The 18,370-nt window shown below is 52.6% G+C and overlaps 3 protein-coding genes across 3 annotated transcripts; all 3 read right to left on the reverse strand.

Moving 5' to 3' along the window:
• Nucleotides 1–2,926: 2,926 nt before the first annotated feature.
• LOC136374935 (IgGFc-binding protein-like) lies at nt 2,927–10,273 on the reverse strand. The gene is made up of 8 exons (XM_066340308.1): nt 9,482–10,273; nt 8,390–8,984; nt 7,330–7,922; nt 6,196–6,692; nt 5,434–5,683; nt 4,703–5,077; nt 3,937–4,218; nt 2,927–3,077 (listed from the first exon to the last, which is right to left on the reverse strand). Exons 1-8 carry the CDS (start codon nt 10,130–10,132, stop codon nt 3,075–3,077), a joined length of 3,246 nt encoding a protein of 1,081 aa, XP_066196405.1. The 5' UTR covers nt 10,133–10,273; the 3' UTR covers nt 2,927–3,074.
• Nucleotides 10,274–10,618: 345 nt separating this feature from the next.
• On the reverse strand, nt 10,619–12,868 carry LOC136374936 (IgGFc-binding protein-like). Its single transcript, XM_066340309.1, has 3 exons — nt 12,697–12,868; nt 11,908–12,239; nt 10,619–11,221 (listed from the first exon to the last, which is right to left on the reverse strand). Exons 1-3 carry the CDS (start codon nt 12,827–12,829, stop codon nt 10,619–10,621), a joined length of 1,068 nt encoding a protein of 355 aa, XP_066196406.1. The 5' UTR covers nt 12,830–12,868.
• Nucleotides 12,869–13,353: 485 nt separating this feature from the next.
• LOC136374937 (IgGFc-binding protein-like) lies at nt 13,354–17,579 on the reverse strand. The gene is made up of 5 exons (XM_066340310.1): nt 17,082–17,579; nt 16,119–16,701; nt 14,910–15,478; nt 13,974–14,541; nt 13,354–13,766 (listed from the first exon to the last, which is right to left on the reverse strand). Exons 1-5 carry the CDS (start codon nt 17,577–17,579, stop codon nt 13,354–13,356), a joined length of 2,631 nt encoding a protein of 876 aa, XP_066196407.1.
• Between the last annotated feature and the right edge of the window lie 791 nt (nt 17,580–18,370).

Consider the following 18,370-nt stretch of genomic DNA (forward strand, 5'->3'; position numbering starts at 1 on the left):
GCTAATGGTTGAAAGTTGAAAGGAACTGGATCTAGGATAGCAGTCCCGGGTCTAAATAACTTGTCATTTCTGTGTTTGTTTAGCTGTGTTTATAATGAGAAACAGAAGAAACTGATAAATAGATGTAAGAACACAAATAATAGTAAATTCTTCTAGCATCCAGAAACCCATTGAACAGTCATGAAAACAGGGAACTGGAGTTCTACCAGCTATCATTTGTCTTGATATCCATTGAAAAGGTCAAAAGTTTAGAACAACGAAGACTCTCCTCACTTCCTCTTTTTATGACCCCTCCCCATAAAAAAGGCCACTGACCCAATTCAAGGAACAAACTACACATGCTTAGTAGTTTTTTAGCTAATTATAATATGAAGTGGAGAATGGGAGGTGTCAGTGCTATGAATATGGATTAGTATTTGGGGTATTCTACACTTTTGTAAATAAATAGACTCCATAACCCCCTGTAATTTTGCAGCGCATATTAGGGAGTGATCCCACGCACCTGCCCAGCGTCGCATTAAACATACACTTTCTAACCCTAAACTGTTAGAGAGTCTTTTGTCCGTCACAGTTGGGTATTGATATTAGATCAATATCCATATTTTAATAAGTCATAACAAGGTGTCAGTATTCAAAACTAGTCACTGATTGGTTTTGTCAGGCATGGAGGAAACTGTTAGCACCTTCTCTTATAAAAAAATAATTTACATGGGTGGCTCCTTCCCTCCTCACCAAATGGCAATCAATGCAAAACCAGCACAAATAGTAAAAGAGGGGGAGAGAGAGAAAGAGAAAGCAAGAGAGAAAGAGAGAAGGAAGGAAGGAAGGAAGGAAGGAAGGAAGGAAGGAAGGAAGGAAGGAAGGAAGGAAGGAAGGAAGGAAGGAAGGAAGGAAGGAAGGAAGAAAGAAAGAAAGAAAGAAAGAAAGAAAGAAAGAAAGAAAGAAAGAAAGAAAGAAAGAAAATGAAAGAAAGAGGGAGAGAGAAAGAAAGAAAAAGAAAGAAAGGAAAGAAAGAGAGAAAGAGAAAGAGAAAGAAAAAGAAAGACAGAAAGAAAGAGCATGGAGGGTGTGGGGACAGGGAGAAAGTGACAGGGGTTAGGTAAAAACATATCACACTTCCGGGGGTCCCAATGACATCTTGCTGTTCCCCTCCATCTGGTCTTCTTGGTGGTAGGGGTCCCCTACTGCTTAAAAGTACAGAATCTAGTGGATCAATGTAGGTTTTGGACAGGTGGGAACATCCAAGTGCTTCCCTTGCAGGGAGCCAGTTTGACACTGTCCATTTCAACACTGTGGATCTGTTGCACCATTGCACAGTTTGATATTAGTGCTCTGGTGCAGGGTCTGGGGACCTTTGGGGAGGGCCTTTGATGAGCCATGACACTTCCTCTCCTTTCCTACATGTGAATGAGCTTTTCCCCGGGTGAAGGGGCCTCTCAGCTGAGCTGGTCTGCAGTGAAGGATGGGTGGTCACTGTGCCTCTGACCAGAGGCTTTTCCACTACACACCCAAAGCCTGTTTCCTCCCCACCATTTGGTGGGAGGGTCTGTTGGAGCCTGGCAGCTGATAGCCCTGGGGCTATGGTCTCCACCCATGGAAGGTGCTAAGCTTGATCCCTCTGTGAATGTATTCTCCAACTGCCCAGACCTGAGTTACTTTTATCTTATCTCCAGGGCCTTAGTCTGGACGCCTATTGAGGATGTGGTGGTCTTCTCTGCAGCTTTTATTCAGTTTTGCTATAATAGGCAAAAGTCCTTCACAAACATGTTTAAGCCATAAATTATGACATTTCAGTCTCTGACAACAGTGTGGAGCTGGGAGCTCCCAGTACGGGCCTGAGACCTCCTGGTGTGGGACTGGGACCTCCCTCTATGGGCTTAGGACCCTCCGGTATTACTCCAGAACCTCCCAGTATTGGGCTGGGACCCCAAACTCACCGAGGGATCCCACAGGAGTCCCCAACGTTCCCAGGAGTCCCCACTGCTCTACATGGCTGAGGAGGAGGAGGACGGGGGGGACCTTCATGTGTCCAGGCCTGGGGGAGTGTGAGGGGATCCCCCATCAAACGTGTCCCCAGATCCCCTGTGACCTCTCCATCTTCCCCATGTCCCCAGGGTCCCCGTATTTCCCTATGCCCCTCCATGTCTCCCTCAATGTCCTGCATGTCCCAATGGCCCCTCCATGTCTCCTTGTCCTCCCTGTCCCCAGGTGTGACTGGGATGCGTTGGGAGGCACTGGGGGTTACTGGAACATACTGGAAGACACTGGAAATGTTGCAGGGGCACTGGAGGGGGACACTGAGAGCGACTGGGAGGCATTGGGGAATGCTGGGACGTACTGGGGGACACCACAAGGCTTAAACAGGCCCTGGGAGGACACTGAGTGACACTGGGATGCAGCAGGAGGGATTAGGGGGGACTGGGACAAACTGGGAGGGAACACCATGGGGAATAGTGGGGGAGGACTGGAATGCACTGGGAAGGACTGGGGATAATGGGGGTATATGAGGTCAGCTGAGGGAGGCTGGAAGAGACTGGGGGGTAGAGGGATGTTGTACTGGGAGAGACTGGGGTACCGGGGGAATGGCACACTAGAGGGGACTGGGGGCTGGCTACTGGCATGTACTGGGAGGAACTGGAGGGACTGGTATCCCACACCCCTCCCCCAGCGGACGCGGATATCCGGGCACCCCCTCCCCTCCCCCAAACATCCGGGGGCCCCCCCCCCCCCCCCCCGTCCCTCCCCAACCGTGGGACTGAGGCGTTGGGAAATATTGACCGACGGAGGGTGGGGGAAGGGGGGACACGGCACCGCCCGTAGCAGGACACTATGGGAACATCCCCTCCGCCCCCCAGCTGCCCCCCAGCACATCCCCACGCTCCTGTTTTCCCACAGTTCCCAGGAGTTTATCCCCAGATCACACCCGCAAACCGCGTTTTCTCCCAGGTTTTATTTTGGGGGCGAAACATGGGTTTGAGGGGTTATAAAAGTCTGGGTTTTCCGGATCTGAGGCAGTTTGAGGATGACGTCAGTGATGGGGCACGGCCACCCAGGTGAAATGTCAATTTTCCACATCACTGGGTGGAAAGAAAGGAAAATCGAGGGTGACTTCGTGGCAGTTCCCCCAGTTTACGGTCTTTTCCCCATTTTCTGGACTTGTTAGGCCCATTTTTGAACTCTTTCCCCTCTGTTGTTGGTCTCTTTCCCCACTCTGAGAAGCTCTTTCCCTCTTTTTTAATCACTTTACCCGTTTTGGGCTCTTTTCCCGCTTTTCCTTGTGCTTCTCTCTCACCCCCCTTCCCCCCTTTGTCAGGGGTTCTTTCCCCTGTTTCTGCTGTCTCTCATTTTTGGCCTTTTTCCCCGTTTTTTGCGCTCTTGCTCCCTATTTAATATTCCTTTTCCCCATTTCTGGGTCCTTCATCCATTTTTGGTGTCTCTTCCCATCTCTTTGTGCTTTTATTCTTGTTTCAGGTGTTCTTTCCACCTTCCCCGCCCCTCCCCCCCCCCCCCCCCTTTCCTTTCTCCTTTTTTGATCTCTTTCCATTTGTTTCAGTTCTTTTCCTCTTTTGACTCTTTTCCTCATTTATGGGTCTCTTTTTCCATCTTTTAAAGTCATTCCCCCCCCTCTGTGCTCTTTCTCCCTTTTTTGTTATCTTTTCCTGCATTTTGGGGTCCTTTCTCTAGTTTTGGCTCTTCTTCCCCCTCTTTTAGGTCTCCTTTCCCATCTTTTTGGGGCTCTTTCCTCCCCTTTGGGGAACTCTTTCCCCTTTTTGGTCTCTTTGCCATCTTTTGGGCCTTCTTTCCCCTTTTGGGGGGATTCTTTCCCTCTTTTTCAGGCTATTCCCCCCCCCACCACCCATTTTGGCACTGTTCCCTCTAGTGCCACCCCCAAGACAGCCAAAATCCCCCCAACACCCCTCCCCCGGTGTCACCCACCTGGGTGAAGTCGGGTGCCCGCCAGGCCTCGGCCAGTGCCTGCACATCGCTCGTCACTGTCCCGTCAGGCCCTCGCAGGTCATTGCTGGTGGCACCGTCGTAGTCGCCGCAGAGGCCACAGAGCGTTGCCCGCGCTTCCCTGGGCACCTCCACTGTCACCCCCACGGCGCCCAGTTCCACCACAAATCGTGGGATTCGGCTGATCCGGAGGGTCCCGCGCGTCTCCGTGATGGTCAACGGTCCCGGGAGCTCCAAGGGCAGGGGCGTGGGGACCCCGTTGAGCTGGAGAACACCGAATTAGGGGGGAAAGGGGGATTTGGGGTGATACAGGGGGTGAAGTTGGAGGAATCTGGGTGGAAAAGAGGGATTTTGAGGAAAAATGCTGGGATGCGTCAGGGCATGGTTGGAGTAGGATGAGGGACGACCCATGTAGGTGCTTCTCTGACATGAAATTGGCGGAAAAAAGAGCAACTTTGGTCAAAATTGTGGGGTGCGTCAATTTATGAATATCGTCTTAGTGACCATCACCCACACAGGTGCTTCACTGGTAGGAAATTGGGGAGGAAAAAGAGCAATTGGGGACAAAATTAAGGTAAGGACATCCTGTGGTGTTGGTGGGATTGGACAACCCATGGGGCCTCTTACCTGGGCTGAAATTAAAGGAGAAAAAAAAGATTTTTTTTTTTTTTTTAAATTAAAATGAAGGTCAGGAAGATGTTTAGCGTGGTGACATTTTTGGGTGCCACCTAGGGAGGTCACAACTTACCCAGACCTTCCTGTTCCTCCGCACCGTAATAAGGCTGTGGGAGGTGAAGAGGTGAAGTGCCACCACTGCTGGCCGGTCCCCAATGTCCCTGATGTCCCCCAGCAGCCGGAACCATGCAGGGTCCCGGGGGTCACACACGCTGGCCACCACATAGATGCCGGTGGCCAGGGTGGCCCCAGTGATACCATCAAAGGTGACAAAGCGGGTGGCAGGGGACAGGGCGCAGCGCCCCGGGTGTGCAATGCAGGTGCGGATGCCATCACGGAGGCCGCAGGTGTGGCTGAAGGGACAAGTGAAGGGGTGGCACTGGAGGCCCCCGGGCCCCCGGCAGGTGCAGGACTGGGAGCAGTCAGGGGTCAGGATGGTCTCAGCGATCTGTTTTCCATGGATAAAATGTGGAAAGTGGGGAAAAGTGGCTTAAGATGGCCAAAAAATTGGGGATGATGATGCTGTGAGGTGTCGTGGGAGGGGGGAAGGGGGCCCATGTCTCCCATATCCCCTGTGTCTCCATATCCCCAACGGGTGCCCATGGGGACCACCACCATGTCCCCAGTGTGTGCCCATGTCCCCACACTTCCCCATATCCCCCCACTGGGGGCACTGGGACCTGCTCGGGAACACTGGGAACACTGTGGGAGGCACACTGAAGGGACCTGGCATCAACACGGGGACCCTGGAAGGAGCTAGGGCTGGAACTGGGCTGTACTGGGGGACACTGGGGCCGCACCCACCTGGAAGTAGCGCCCCTGGTGGAGGCAGCCGCAGGTCCCCGGGAGGACGCAGCGGGCGCCGTCGAACAGCAGCCCCTCCGCGCACTGACACCCCTCAAAGCAGCGCTCACTGCAGGGGGGTGGCGCTGACACACCTGCGCAGGTGTGCTCACAGGTGCGGGCACACAGCTGGTAGTGGCTCTTGGGGGGGCAGGCGAGAGCTGGGAGAGGGAGGGAAGAAACAAAGGGGTCAATGGGGCCAGTGGGGCTACTGGGGGATTATCAGGGGTCAATAGGTGTCTCCTGGGATCAATGCCATCCCATCTTTGGGGTGGGTGGTCCCATGAGGCACCCATTTGGGGACATTGCGGGGGTGAGGACCTCTTGGTTGCACAGGGTTCCACTGCGGGACAAAGGCTTCCCGGTTTTGTTGTTTGTTTTCTTTTTTTTTTTTTTTTGGGGGGGGGGGTGGGGGCGGGGTGGGGTGTGTCGGTCTCCTTTGGGGGTGTGATTTGGGCATTCCCCAGATGGAGGCTTAGTAATGCGGACACGTACCCCTTTTTCCATGCAGGAATGAGCCCCTGTTCCATTCCAGTCCCCTAGACCTCTAGATTCCCACCCCCACCAAAATTTCCACTCCCTACAGAATCCTTGACCCCACAAAAATCCTGACCCCTAAATTCCCATCTTCCCGAAACTTCACCACCCCAAATTCCCCACTCCAAACTTCCTGTCAACCTCAGATTCCCGACTCCCTCCCAAATTCCCGACCCCTCCATATACTCACGGCAACCCGTGGCCTCCCGCCACTCCCGGAGCGCGCCTCCAGCTGCTTGGCACGTGGCTGCGTAGCCCTGAAAGCCGGGACAGGCGTCGCCCCCTCCCCCGCACACCTGGCGCTCACAGGCCACCAGGTACGTGCGGGGTGGCACCGCCCCGTGACACCCCGCGAAGGGTCCCTCGGGGTCCGCCAGCACCGCGCAGCGCCGCGCCTGGGCCGGGGAGCAGCTGGGGGCGGGCGCCACGTGAGTGCAGTTTGCGGGAGGGCCGCCCAGAGCCTCCTCGTCAGGGTCGTCGTCGTCGGGGTCCCCGTTGAAGTTGCCACAGAGGCCCCGGGGGCGACGAGATGAGGGGCGCAGCGTCAGCACCACATACGCGTTGCCGTCGTAGAGGATTTTGGGGCCTCCCTGGACCTGGAGCAGCCGGTGGGACCCCACCTGCGCCACCCCCACCGCGCCCCCAAGCAGCCACAGCGGCAGCAAGTGGCGCTCGCCATCCACCTGGGAGAGATGGGGTGAGGACCTCGAAAGGGAAGTCAGACCACCAAAGGTGGGGTTAACCTCCCAAAATAAGGTTTGTATCCCCAAAAACAGGGTTTGCACCCCCAAAACTAGAGTCTGGACTTCTTCTGCGCACCTTAAACTCAAGGTTTACATCCCAAAAAGGGATGGTAATTACACTCCAAAATGAGAGTTTTCAACCTCAAAATCATGCTTTGCATCCCAAATCCAGGTTTAGCACTCCAGAAAGGGTCCCCAGACTGCTCACCGAAAGTGGTGTGTGTACCCCAAAAGCAGCTCTTACACCCCCAAATAACCCCTTCCCCACTGCCATGTCCCTCAAAACCCCATTTTTACCCCCGTCTTTTTTCACCCAACCCCTTTTTACCCCCCAAAACAGGGTTTGTACCTGCCAAACCAGGCTTGCATGCACCCCCAAAAGCTTTGCCCCAAAACATGGCTTGCACCCACAAAACAGGGCATGCACCTCAAAGTCAGAGCTTCCACCCTAAGCCAGGCCTTTCCTCAGTGTTGCACCTCCCAAAACCCCATTGCCATCCCCCCTTTTGCCCACCAAATCTCTTTTTGTCCCCAAAACCGGGACTTGCACCCCCAAGGCCCCAGGCCCTCCACTCACCGTCACCTCCCACTGCTGTCCCCTGTCCATCACCACGGTCACCCCGTGTGCCATCACCATCACCCGCTGCACTTGCGTGTCCTCCTGCTCCAAGGCCACCGTGATAGGCTCCAGCTCTTCTTCAGGCTCACCCCTCTCCAACTGCAGCAGCAGGAGGGTGCAGGACCCCCCAGAATTCCCCAGGTGCCCATCGAAGGTGCTGTAAGCCCCTGCCCCCAAAACCTGGCACTGTCTGCAGGTGCGGGGGTGGCACCCCAGCACCCCATCCTGCACTGTGCATTCCTCGTCACTGGAGCAGCCTGGAGTGGGGTGACACTCCAGCCCCCCATTTTCGGAGCAGACACAGCGCTGAGTGCAGGGGGGCTCAGGGTAAAACTGCAGTCCCCGGGGGTAGTAGCGGCCCTCCAAAACACAGCCACACTGGGGGAGGGGCACGCAGTGATCCCCGCTCCGGAAAAATCCGGGATTGCAGAAACAACCTTCAGAGCACGTGGAGGCATCAGAGCAGTCCTGAGGTCCAGCTTCGCCTTGGCAGGTGGGGGGGCAGGGGGAGTCGCAGAGCTCATAGTGCTGATTTGGCGGGCACACGGGACCTGTCAGGAAGGGAGAAGGACAAAAACCCTCATGGACACAAAAATACTCCCTGCAAACACTCAAAACCCTCATGGACACTCCAAAATTCCCACGGATGCCCCGAAACTCCCCCTGCAGGCCCCAAATTCCCAAACTTCCCAGGGACATCCCAAAACTCCCTTGTCTTCCTTGAACCCCAAAACCTCCCTCCAAACCTCAATGCCCCCTCATGCAGACCCCAACTCCCCCATGGTCACCCCAAAACTCCCTGTGTAGACCCCAAAACTTCCACTGACACCCTAAAGCTCCCCATGGAGACCCCAAACCCCCTGGGAACACCTCAAACCTGCCATGGACACCCCCAAAGCCTCCACAGACAGCCCCGTCCCCCCTTCTGCCTGCCAGACATCCCAAAATCCTCCACGGAAAGCCCAAAACTCCTTGCCTAACCCCTGTGTCCCTCTCTGCCCTCCAAAACGCCCCCTACTCTCCCCAAGGCCCCCAGGTCTCCTCATACTGCAGAAGGCAGCTGTGCGCCACGGCCTCACAGCAGCGCCCTGGCTCTGGCACGCAGCAACATAGGCGCCAATGGCCTGGCACACTGTGTCCTGGTGTCCCTGGTACAGGCAGGCGTCAAAGAGACAGTCATCCAAGTAAGGGGCGGGGTCGATGATGTCATGGCAGGCGGCAAAGGGCCCCCGTTTCTTCCCCAGCAGCCCGCAGTGCTTGTCTCCACGGTAGGCACGTTTCTGGGCATCACTGCACACCTGGCAGCCCTCACTGCACCCAGGTGAGCACCCAGGGACATCGCCAACCTTCCAGCTGTCCCCCAGGTGGGTCTCATTGTCAGCACGGTGGCCATCGCGGGTGACAAAATCGTCATGAGGGTCGCCATTGGCGTTGCCACAGAGGCCGCAGACGGCGCTGGCATAAGTGTTGGGGATGATGACACGGGCATAGCTGTACCAGTCAAAGGTGACAGTGACACCCGCATCAGTGGTGATGAAGCCGTGGACACCACGGAGGGACACCTGGAGCTGCTGGTTGTAGGTGAAGGGAAGGTCCAACAGGACACCATTAACCTGGGAAAGAGAACCGTGGGTGGCATGAGGTCACACAATGAAGTTGAAACCCGTCCAGGTGTCATAGAATTACCCTGAAGACCATCTAGATGCCACATGATGACCTTGAAACCCACCTGAAGACCATACAATGACCTTGAAACCTTACCCAGCTCCATGGAATGACCCCGAAACCCACCCAGATGCCACACAAGGGCTTTGTAGCCCACCAAGACACCATGCAATGACTTTGAAACACACTAAGGTGATTATGCAGCCCACCCAGATGCCACCCCAATGACTTTGAAACCCACCTGAACATCACAAAAGGATCTTGAAACCCAATCAGATGCCTTGAAATTACTTCAAAACCCACCTAAACACCTTACAAGGACCTTGAAACTCCACCCAGGAGTGATGACCCTGAAGTGCACCTGAAGACCATACCATGACCTTGAGCCCTCCCCAGATGCTGTCCAGTGACCCTGAACCACCCCCATCATCTCCTTCATCCCTACCTTGACCTTCTGGGGATGTTCCTGGCTGAGGCTGAGGGTCATGTTGTACACCTCCATGGTGACCACCTTGGTGAAGGAGACCAGGTGGCTGCCACGGTGATTGTTCTCCACAGTGACAGCAAAGGGGATGAGGGTGGGGTCAGTGGAGCAGAGCCCAGCCAACAGGTAGACACAGGTACCCATGAAGTCGTAGCGGCGCCCGTCGAAGGTGGTGTAGTGGGGGTCACCAGTGGCCACGCAGATGGAGCGGCTGTTGGCCACGCACCTCCGCATGTCCTTCACCACCATGCACACTTCACCCAGCTTACACCTGGAGTCCTCACACACCACCATTCCCAGCTCCGTGTCACACCTGCACCTGGAGCAACAGGTGTCATCATCCCAAAACTCCTCGCCAGGGCGGTAGTAGCGGCCATCACGGGTGCAGCCACACTGGGACACTGGCACGCACTGTCCGCCACTGAGCACATGCCCAGTGTTACAGGCACAGGTCTCCACGCAGGGCTGGTCACAGGTGGCTGGACTGTCCCAGTCAGAGCAGGTGGCTGGACAGGCATTGCCACAGGGCTCATAGTGGCTGTTTTCAGGGCAAGGTAAGGCTGCAGGGGAAGGAAACTGGGGTGAGGGAGGGATTAGGGGAGCAGACAGCATTCAGCAGAGTGGGTGGGGATTTGGAAAGGGTCTCGAACATGGGGAAGGGTCTGGAAAACAAAAAGAGTCTGGAGTGTAAGGAGGAAGGTCTGGGAAACCTGGGAAGAGACTGCGACAAGTGGGATGAGGTCTGAGTCATGTGGCAAGGGTCTGGGCCATGCGGCATGGGGTCTGGAATGCACAGGATGAGGTCTGGGACACAAGGATAAAGGCCTGGAACAAGTGGCAAGGGTCTTGAAAATGCAGGATGGGGTGTGGGATAATCTGGGACACATGGGTAAGGGCCTGGCTCATGTGGGAAAGAGCTGGAAAATGTAGGATGGATTCTTAGAAAGATGTGGTGGGTTCTGGGACACAAAGAAGAGGCTGGAACACCAGAAGAAAGTTCTGGAGAACTTCCAAGGATCACCTGAGCGATTTGAAGGCTTCAACCCAGGATGGATCCCACTCTATGCCTCTCCTCCCCCACTCTGGTTCCTTCCCTTCTCAAAGAAAACCCCAGTCCTTACGGCAACCCGATGGCGTCCTCCAGTCATGGACCACGGCTCCGCTCTTCCGACACGTTGCCGCATATGTCTCCAGCACCTGGCAGAGGATCGACCTCGCCCCATCACTCAGGCACAGGTCTGACAGGCAGTTGCGATAGAAGTCTTGAGGCTTCGCTATGTTGTGACATGCTCTGAAGGGTCCCTGGAAGGATTTTTTGATGATCCCACAATAGTGGTTCCCACCATAAAGCTCCTTCTTCTCCTCATCACACACTGGGCATGCTCCATCACAATAATCCCAACAAATTGGGTTGTTGGCCTCAGAGTCAGCACTTTTCCAGCTTTTGGCCCATGTGACAATGGCAGTGATGTTGTCACCAGCCTCGGGGATGTCGTCGAGGGGCTTGAGGTTGAAATTCCCGCAGAGGCCGCGGACATGGCGGAAGTAGCTGCTGGGGAGGTCGATCAGGAGGTGCCAGTTCCAGTCGTAGGAGACCCGGAGACCAAAATCTGTCTGCAGAGCAACACGGAGCCCACTGGGACGGACCCGCACCTTCCCATCTGCCAGGAGCACCGGCAGCAGTGTCACCTCCCCATTCACCTGCCGATGGCCCAACATTCCCAGTTGTCTCTCAATGTTTCATTCTCAATGTACACCAATATTTTATTCCAAATGTATCCTAATATTCTGTTCCCCACATATCCCCATTCTTTATTCCCAGCATATTCCAACACTAAATCATATCCCAACATTTTACATCTTACATATCCCAACATTATATTCCTGCCATATTTTGCTACTGACATACCCCAACATTCTCTTCCCACTACGACCCAATAGTTTATTCCCACACTATCCAAACAACCCACAGTATTTCATTCCTGCTGCATTCCAACATTTTATTCCTGAAATAGCCAAATATTTTATTCTCTAGACACACCAACATTTTATCCTAGTTTATCTCAACATCTTATTCCTGGCATATCCTGTTTTATTGCTGACATACCCCAACATTTTATTCCTAACAAATCCCAACATCTTATTCCAATCTTATCACAACTTTCTGTTCCTGACATTTCCAAATATTCTGTTTCCCATATTTCGTTCCCACCATTTCTCAGCTTTTTATTCCTGACGTATCCCAACATTTTATTCCCAAAATACCCCAACATTTCAACAATCCATCTCCCAATCTGACTGATTTATCCCAAAATAGCATTGGCACTTGTTAGATGAAGCAAAAAATGGGGAAGAAGCCCAAATTCTCATATTTCCACCCAACTCACCCGGACTTTTCCATCTTCATTCCGGTGGAAGGAGATGCGTTGTCCATAGACGTCAACATTGACCAAGGAGACATAAGACACAGATTGGATCCCACCACGGATGTCGTTCTTGGCCTCAACCCTGAAGGGCACCAGCCCAGGGTCATTCCCATGGGATTCGGCCATGGTGTAGGTGCAGGTTCCTTGGAAGTCAAAGTCAAGGCCGTCGAAGGTGCGGAAGTGTGGGTCACCCCATGCCCAGCACGTGGCGACCAGGGCCGGGACACAGCGGGATTGGGCACCACGGGGCCTGCAGCGCTCCTTGGGGCGGCAGTGCAGGGACTTGCAGGGGTCTGAGAGGGGAGGGAGAGCGGGATGAGCCGTGGGCTGGGTGAAATAGGAGATAAACACTGCAGGAAGCCATGGGTTGGGGAAAAGGATGGGAAAAAAAGAGGGGGGAAGTCACATGAGAGAAAACTATGGAGACAGGAAGGACCACAGAATAGGAAAAATCACGGGATGGAAGAAACTATGGGAACAACCACAGAATGAACCATGGGAGAAATCATGGGATGGAAAACAATGGGAAAAACAATGAGAAAAACCATGGGAAGGACCACAGAAGAAGCCATGGGATGGGAGAAACCTTGGGAGAAACCATCAGAAGAATTGCCCCGTCCCTGAGCCCTAGTGACAGACACAGGATTCTGTTCCCTCCACCTCCCCTTCCCTTTTTTCCACAGTCAACCCCTCAAGCATCCCCAGATGCATTTTGCATCTAAAGCCCCCTTTTCCCTCATTTTTCCTCACTTTTATTGATGCATCCCAAGGCTCCTTCCCGGATTTCGCAGGATTCGTCCTCAGTACAAGTGTGCTCATGGCAGGTAAGGCCCTGGCCAGGGACACAGGCGCAACGGCGCTGGCAGTGATCCTTGAAAAGCATCTCGTGGGGCTGTGGGGAGGGAGAACGGAGAAAGGGAAATCCATGAAAGTAGGGGATAAAATAAAAAAAAATGCAGAAAGAATAGGGAAAAGAAGAATAGGGAGAGTAGTGAACAAATTGCAAGGCAAAGGGATGTAGATACATACCTTTCCTATAAACAGGGGAAAAGGGGGAAATGCAGGAAAAGAAAAAGACATAAATGCATAAATACAGGGGAGAAATGCTGGGGGAAAAGCATAAATATAGGAAAAAGTGTGGAAAAATGCAGAAAAAGAAATGCAAATGCATAATGCAGGGAGAAACACAGGCAAGAAAAAAAGATTTCACTGCCTAAAAATAGAGGAAAAGAAAGGAAATGCAGGGGAAATATGACATAGAAATAGGAGGGTGGAAAGGGGGAAAATGAGAGAGAAAAAGAGGGGGAAATGCAAGAAATAAAGGTGTAAATCCATAAAAATAGGGGGAAATCAATTTTTAATGGGGGAAGTTAATTTTTAAAATAAATACATTGTAAATACATTAAGCTAGGGAAAAAAGAAAACAATATGAAAACACAGGTAAATGCAGAAAAATAGAAGAGAAGGGAAAACAAATGAGGAAAAATACAGGTAAGGACATAAAAAAAAAAAGAAGGAAGAAGGAAATGAAAGAAAAAAAGGAAGCAAATATATAAGAATAAGGAAGAAATGAAGGGGAAAAGGACATAAATGCCTAACAACAGGAAAAAAGGCCAGAAAAACTACCTTATAGTATTCCCCATTGCTAAAGCACCCGCAGTGCTCCTCGGGAATGCATCTGTGTCCATCAAAGACAAAACCCTGGTGGCACTGGCAGCCCTCAGTGCAGGTTTGGGGACAGGTGGTGGCATTTCCAGCACAGGTGTTGGCACAGATGTTGGTGCAAAGCGAGTAGGTGCTGTTGGCTGGGCAGGCGAGGGCTGGAATTTTCATGGAATCATGGATTGAGTTGTACTGGAAGGGACCTTAAAGCTCATCCCATCACCATCATCCCATGGTGCCACCACTGTCACCCACACCCAAACAGGAAACATCCCCTGCCTGTGCCCTCCCAAACTCCAGTATCACCTGGAGATCTTCCCAACGCCAAACAGGGGACATTTTCCCCTGTGGCCTCCCAAACTCACGGCAGAAGGATGGTGTCCTCCAAGCCCCCACAGTGACTCCGGCATGTTGGCACATGGTGACATAGCTCTGGATATTCTGGCACAGGACATGCGTGTCCCCTCCCGTCATACAGAGGTCATGGATGCAGGATTTGGAATACGGGATGGGGTCGATCATGCGATGGCAGGAGCCAAAGGGACCTTCGGAGGCCGTGAGAAGGCCACAGTACTTGGGTCCTTGGAGAACTGCCACTTTCTCCTCTGGGCAGGTGGGACACTCATCCTTGGGACAGGTGTCATCGCAAGGCATATCTGTTGTTTTCCATGTGGATCCAAAGGCAGTTGCATCTGGAGCCAGTTGGCCACTGGAGAGCTGGAAATCGTCATTGCCTTGGCCATTGTAGTTGCCACAGAGGCCACACAGGCGTCCCATGTAGGTCTGGGGGACCGTAACCATCACGTGCTGGACAAGGTCATAGTGGACAATGAGGCCAAAGTCAGTGTGGAGCAGGACACCTGTCCCATGTACATAGACCTGGACCTGTCCCTCGCTCAGGGTGGTGGGGAGGTGGTGGGAGATGGAATCCACCTGGGACAGAGAAGGAAGAGTCCGCCAGTGAGAAGGTGAGACGAAAAATTTGGGGAAAACACCTTCCAAACAATATTCTGACAGATTTGTGGATCCCTCTTGGAAGGATGAGAATGGATTGGTCTTGGACATGGGGCGAGGGTTCCCCTCATCAAGGAAACACAGTTTTGGGACTGATTGAGGTGGAACAAAAAATTTAGGGAAAACACTTTCCCACCTAAGTTTTAGCCCATTTAAGATCCTGCTTAGAAAGAAAAGTTGGGAGGAGCATGGACTGGGCTTGGAGATGGGCTGAGGTGTCCCTTCCATCAAGGAAACCCAATTTGGGGGGCATCCCACGAGATTTGGAACATTAAGTGCCACTTTACCATGACATCTGCCCTCTCTCCTTGTTTCAAGGTCAAGCTGACCCCATAGACTTCCACAGATAATGATTGTATCCCGGAGACCTTCCCCTTCTGCCGCGCCCCCTTCTGGATTGTGACAGTAAATGACGTCACGTTGTCACCTGTGCAGGTCTGGGTGAGGATGTAGGAACAAGTACCAGTGATGTTGAAGGCCATCCCATCAAAGGTGACATAGGTGTGGTCACCTGTGGCCGTGCAGGTGCTGGACACCTGCAGTGGACACCGGAAGACACCATCAATGAGCTTCCCAGGGCCACCATCAGGACAGGAAATATTTTGGCACTTCACAGTGCCACCAGAGAGGCACTGGCACATCTCCTGCTCTGTGGGGTAGAACGTCTCCCCCTCTTTGTAGTAGACTCCGTGGTGGCTGCAGCCACAGTGGGACACGGGGACGCACTCATCGCCGCTGAGCATGAAGCCGTCCTGACATGTACAGCCCTCGCGGCACCGCCCTGGGCACGTGGCAGAGTCAGCGCCGCAGGTGTGTGAGCAGAGCTCATAGGAGCTGTTGGAAGGACAGGGAACATCTGCCGGGAGACAATGGGATTCATGAGGAAACAGGACATTCCAAGCCAAATCCTGGAAGTTTCCTGGAATTCGGCTGCAAACTTCACCAAATACAGAGATTTTTAGACCAGTTTCATGGCAAACCCTTGATATTCCTCCCTGTGAATGTGATGAGGGGCATCATCAAATGATGATCCAATGATTATCTGATGAAGTTCCAGTGATCATCCGTAAGGAATATCCCGGCCCATTACAACAGGAATTCTTACTGCTAAACCACCCAATTTCCCACATTTTCATGGAGAAAAATGCAACATTCACTTGAAGAATGGGATTGCTCCACACTGGATCCTCAACTGACCTCCAAGCCCGATCCCTTTAACCCAATTCCACTATTTTTGGTGCATTTTTTGGTGGTTGGCCCTCTAAATTATCCATTTTGTAGCCAACACCAGGAAACTGGAGATTTAGAGGGGGTAAATTATTCCAGATGAGACAACTACCTTAGGAAGGGTTTATTTGGGGTGGTTTATGGGATCAACCAAGACTTTGGGTGGAATTCTCACTGGATCCACACACCCACCTCTGGGTTGTTCATACATGGATTTGAAGCAGACTCGAGGATCCTTTCGATACTGCTGAAGGAAAATCTCTCCCATTATCCCAACTTACAGCAGAAATTGTCTGTCCTCCATCTCCCAATGGACACGCCAGCAGCCTGGCATGTGGTGGCGTAGAGGGCAATGATTGGACACGTCCCTTCTTCCTGATCAGGGAACAGGCAGGAGTCATGGATGCAGCTCTGGAAGTACTGGTGGGCATCAACATGACCATGACATGCTCTAAAAGGCCCATCCGCTTCCAAAATAATTTCACACCCCTTCCCAGACACTTCCTGTTGCAGCCGGGAAGGTGTGACAGTGCTGGAACATTCCACTGTTGACCTCTCACCACATCCTGGGACATCCGTGACCTTCCAGCTGCTCCCAAAGGCATCTGGGTCTGATGTCACATGGTTGTTCCTCATCATCATGTCATCGCTGGCAGCGCCATTGTAGTTCCCACAGAGCCCACACAGGGCGTTGGCGAAGCCACTGGGCACCATGGCAGTGACGTGGCTGTACCAGTCGTAGGTGACAACGAGGCCAAAATTGGTCTCTACCACCGCATCCTGCCCATCACGATAAGCAACAATCTTTCTTTCACTGTAGTGATACGGGAGATTGACCAACTGCTCATCAATCTGGGGAGAAAACCATAAAAAGTGATCAAATGTGCAGTCTGATGGTAAATTCTAAATATTTTCAACAGCCACAGACACCAAAAATCATCGATTTAATTAAATTTTTAATTTAATTAAATTTGAGATTTAAGAGGATGAGAAGGTCCAAGTCCCAAGAGGAGGCTGATCAACCACTCATCGATCTGGGGAGAAAACCATAAAAATTGACAACATTTGGGTCTGATGGCAAATTCCAATTCTGCTTTCAACAGCTGGAACACCCAAATGACATTGCCATGGATTGCATTGCCATCTTGGATTACATTTCAGATTTAATCACTCGTTAATGGGATGAGGTGGAGAATGTGGTGAAAAGGTAAGGGATCATTTCCTAAACTCACCATGATTTTTCCAGGGTGTTCCCTGCTGATGCTGATGGTTTTGTTGTAGACTTTGACTGTCACCACAGCGATGGATGACATGAGGTTGCCACTTCGGTGGCCATTCTGCACCAATACCTGGAATCCCACCAAATTTTGGGTGTCCTCACATAACCCAACCAACAGGTAGGTACATGTCCCCTGGAAGATGAACCTCTTGCCATCAAAGGTCTCATAGTGGGTGGCTCCAACAGCAGTGCAGACCCCAAAAATTTTGGGATAACAATCCTGGATCCCCTCCTCCACTCGGCATTCCTCCTTGATGCCACAGCTGGAATCCTGGCACACTGCCTGCCGCTGCTCTGCATCACAAACGCAGCGTTGCGTGCAGGTGAGGTCACCCCAAAATTCCTCACCAAGGCCATGGAAGAGACCCCGAAAGACACAGCCACATTCAGAGGGGGGTATGCAGGTGTTGCCATCAAGGACAAGGCCCTCATGGCACACACAGGTCTCCATGCAGGTGGTGACAGCAGCACAGCTGGATGGCACAGCGGGGATGTTGCAGGTGGCAGGGCAGGCAAGGCCACAGGTGCTGTAGGTGCTGTTGGGCGGGCAAGTGAGAGCTGGACAGGGAGGGAGACAGTGGTCAGGGTGCAGTGGCACATGGTGGGAGAGACTCCTTTGACTTATCTACACAGATATCCTGGAGGCTCTGTGGATCTTCTCAAGTCTCCACAGACTTCCTAGGCCTTCTACCTGGAATTTCTGGAGTCTGTATGGACTTCCATGGCCTTCCTGCTCAGATCTCCTGCCATAACCTTTCCCAACCCATGATCCCATGGATCTTCATGGATCACATTATTTAGGCTCCGCCCACCCCAAGGAGTATTTTCACCCAACCATCCTCTACTCACAACATCCCACTGTTGTCCTCCAATCAGAAACATTGATCCCCGCCTCCTGGCAGTCATCGGCATAGATCTGGAGGGCGTGGCACAGCACATCATGACGCCCCTCATTGGCACACAGGTCATAGATGCAGTTCTTCACATAGATATTGGGACTGATAGTGTCATGACATGACTGGAATGGCCCAGAATGATGGGACAGCTTCCCACACCAGGTTTCTGCCTTGTATGTCACCACCTGGTCCTATCTGCACCGCCCACAGTCGCCGTCGCAGGTGTCCTGGCAGCGGCCACTCTCACTGGCCACCTTCCAGCTCCTCCCCAGCTCCACAATATCCCACACCTGTTTTCCATCAGGAGAGAGAGTGTCATCTTGGGGGTCCCCGTTGTTGTTCCCAC

Source organism: Sylvia atricapilla, unplaced genomic scaffold, assembly GCF_009819655.1.
Source record: "Sylvia atricapilla isolate bSylAtr1 unplaced genomic scaffold, bSylAtr1.pri scaffold_36_arrow_ctg1, whole genome shotgun sequence".
Lineage (NCBI taxonomy): Eukaryota > Metazoa > Chordata > Aves > Passeriformes > Sylviidae > Sylvia > Sylvia atricapilla.

Excerpts from the sequence above, each read along its gene's own strand:
- LOC136374936 (XM_066340309.1), bottom strand. The coding sequence starts at position 12,829 with ATGCTTTTCAAGGATCACTGCCAGCGCCGTTGCGCCTGTGTCCCTGGC. Across the intron at positions 12,240-12,696 it reads CTTGGGATGCATCAATAAAA|ACCCCTGCAAGTCCCTGCAC; the intron begins GTGAGGAAAAAT and ends CTCCCCTCTCAG. Across the intron at positions 11,222-11,907 it reads ATGAAGATGGAAAAGTCCGG|GTGAATGGGGAGGTGACACT; the intron begins GTGAGTTGGGTG and ends GGCCATCGGCAG.
- LOC136374935 (XM_066340308.1), bottom strand. The coding sequence starts at position 10,132 with ATGCTGTCTGCTCCCCTAATCCCTCCCTCACCCCAGTTTCCTTCCCCT. Across the intron at positions 6,693-7,329 it reads GACAGCAGTGGGAGGTGACG|GTGGATGGCGAGCGCCACTT; the intron begins GTGAGTGGAGGG and ends CATCTCTCCCAG. Across the intron at positions 4,219-4,702 it reads GGAGGAACAGGAAGGTCTGG|CTCAACGGGGTCCCCACGCC; the intron begins GTAAGTTGTGAC and ends GGTGTTCTCCAG.
- LOC136374937 (XM_066340310.1), bottom strand. The coding sequence starts at position 17,579 with ATGGAGACCTGTGTGTGCCATGAGGGCCTTGTCCTTGATGGCAACACC. Across the intron at positions 16,702-17,081 it reads AACACCCTGGAAAAATCATG|ATTGATGAGCAGTTGGTCAA; the intron begins GTGAGTTTAGGA and ends TTTTCTCCCCAG. Across the intron at positions 15,479-16,118 it reads TTTCTGCTGTAAGTTGGGAT|ATGTTCCCTGTCCTTCCAAC; the intron begins AATGGGAGAGAT and ends GTCTCCCGGCAG.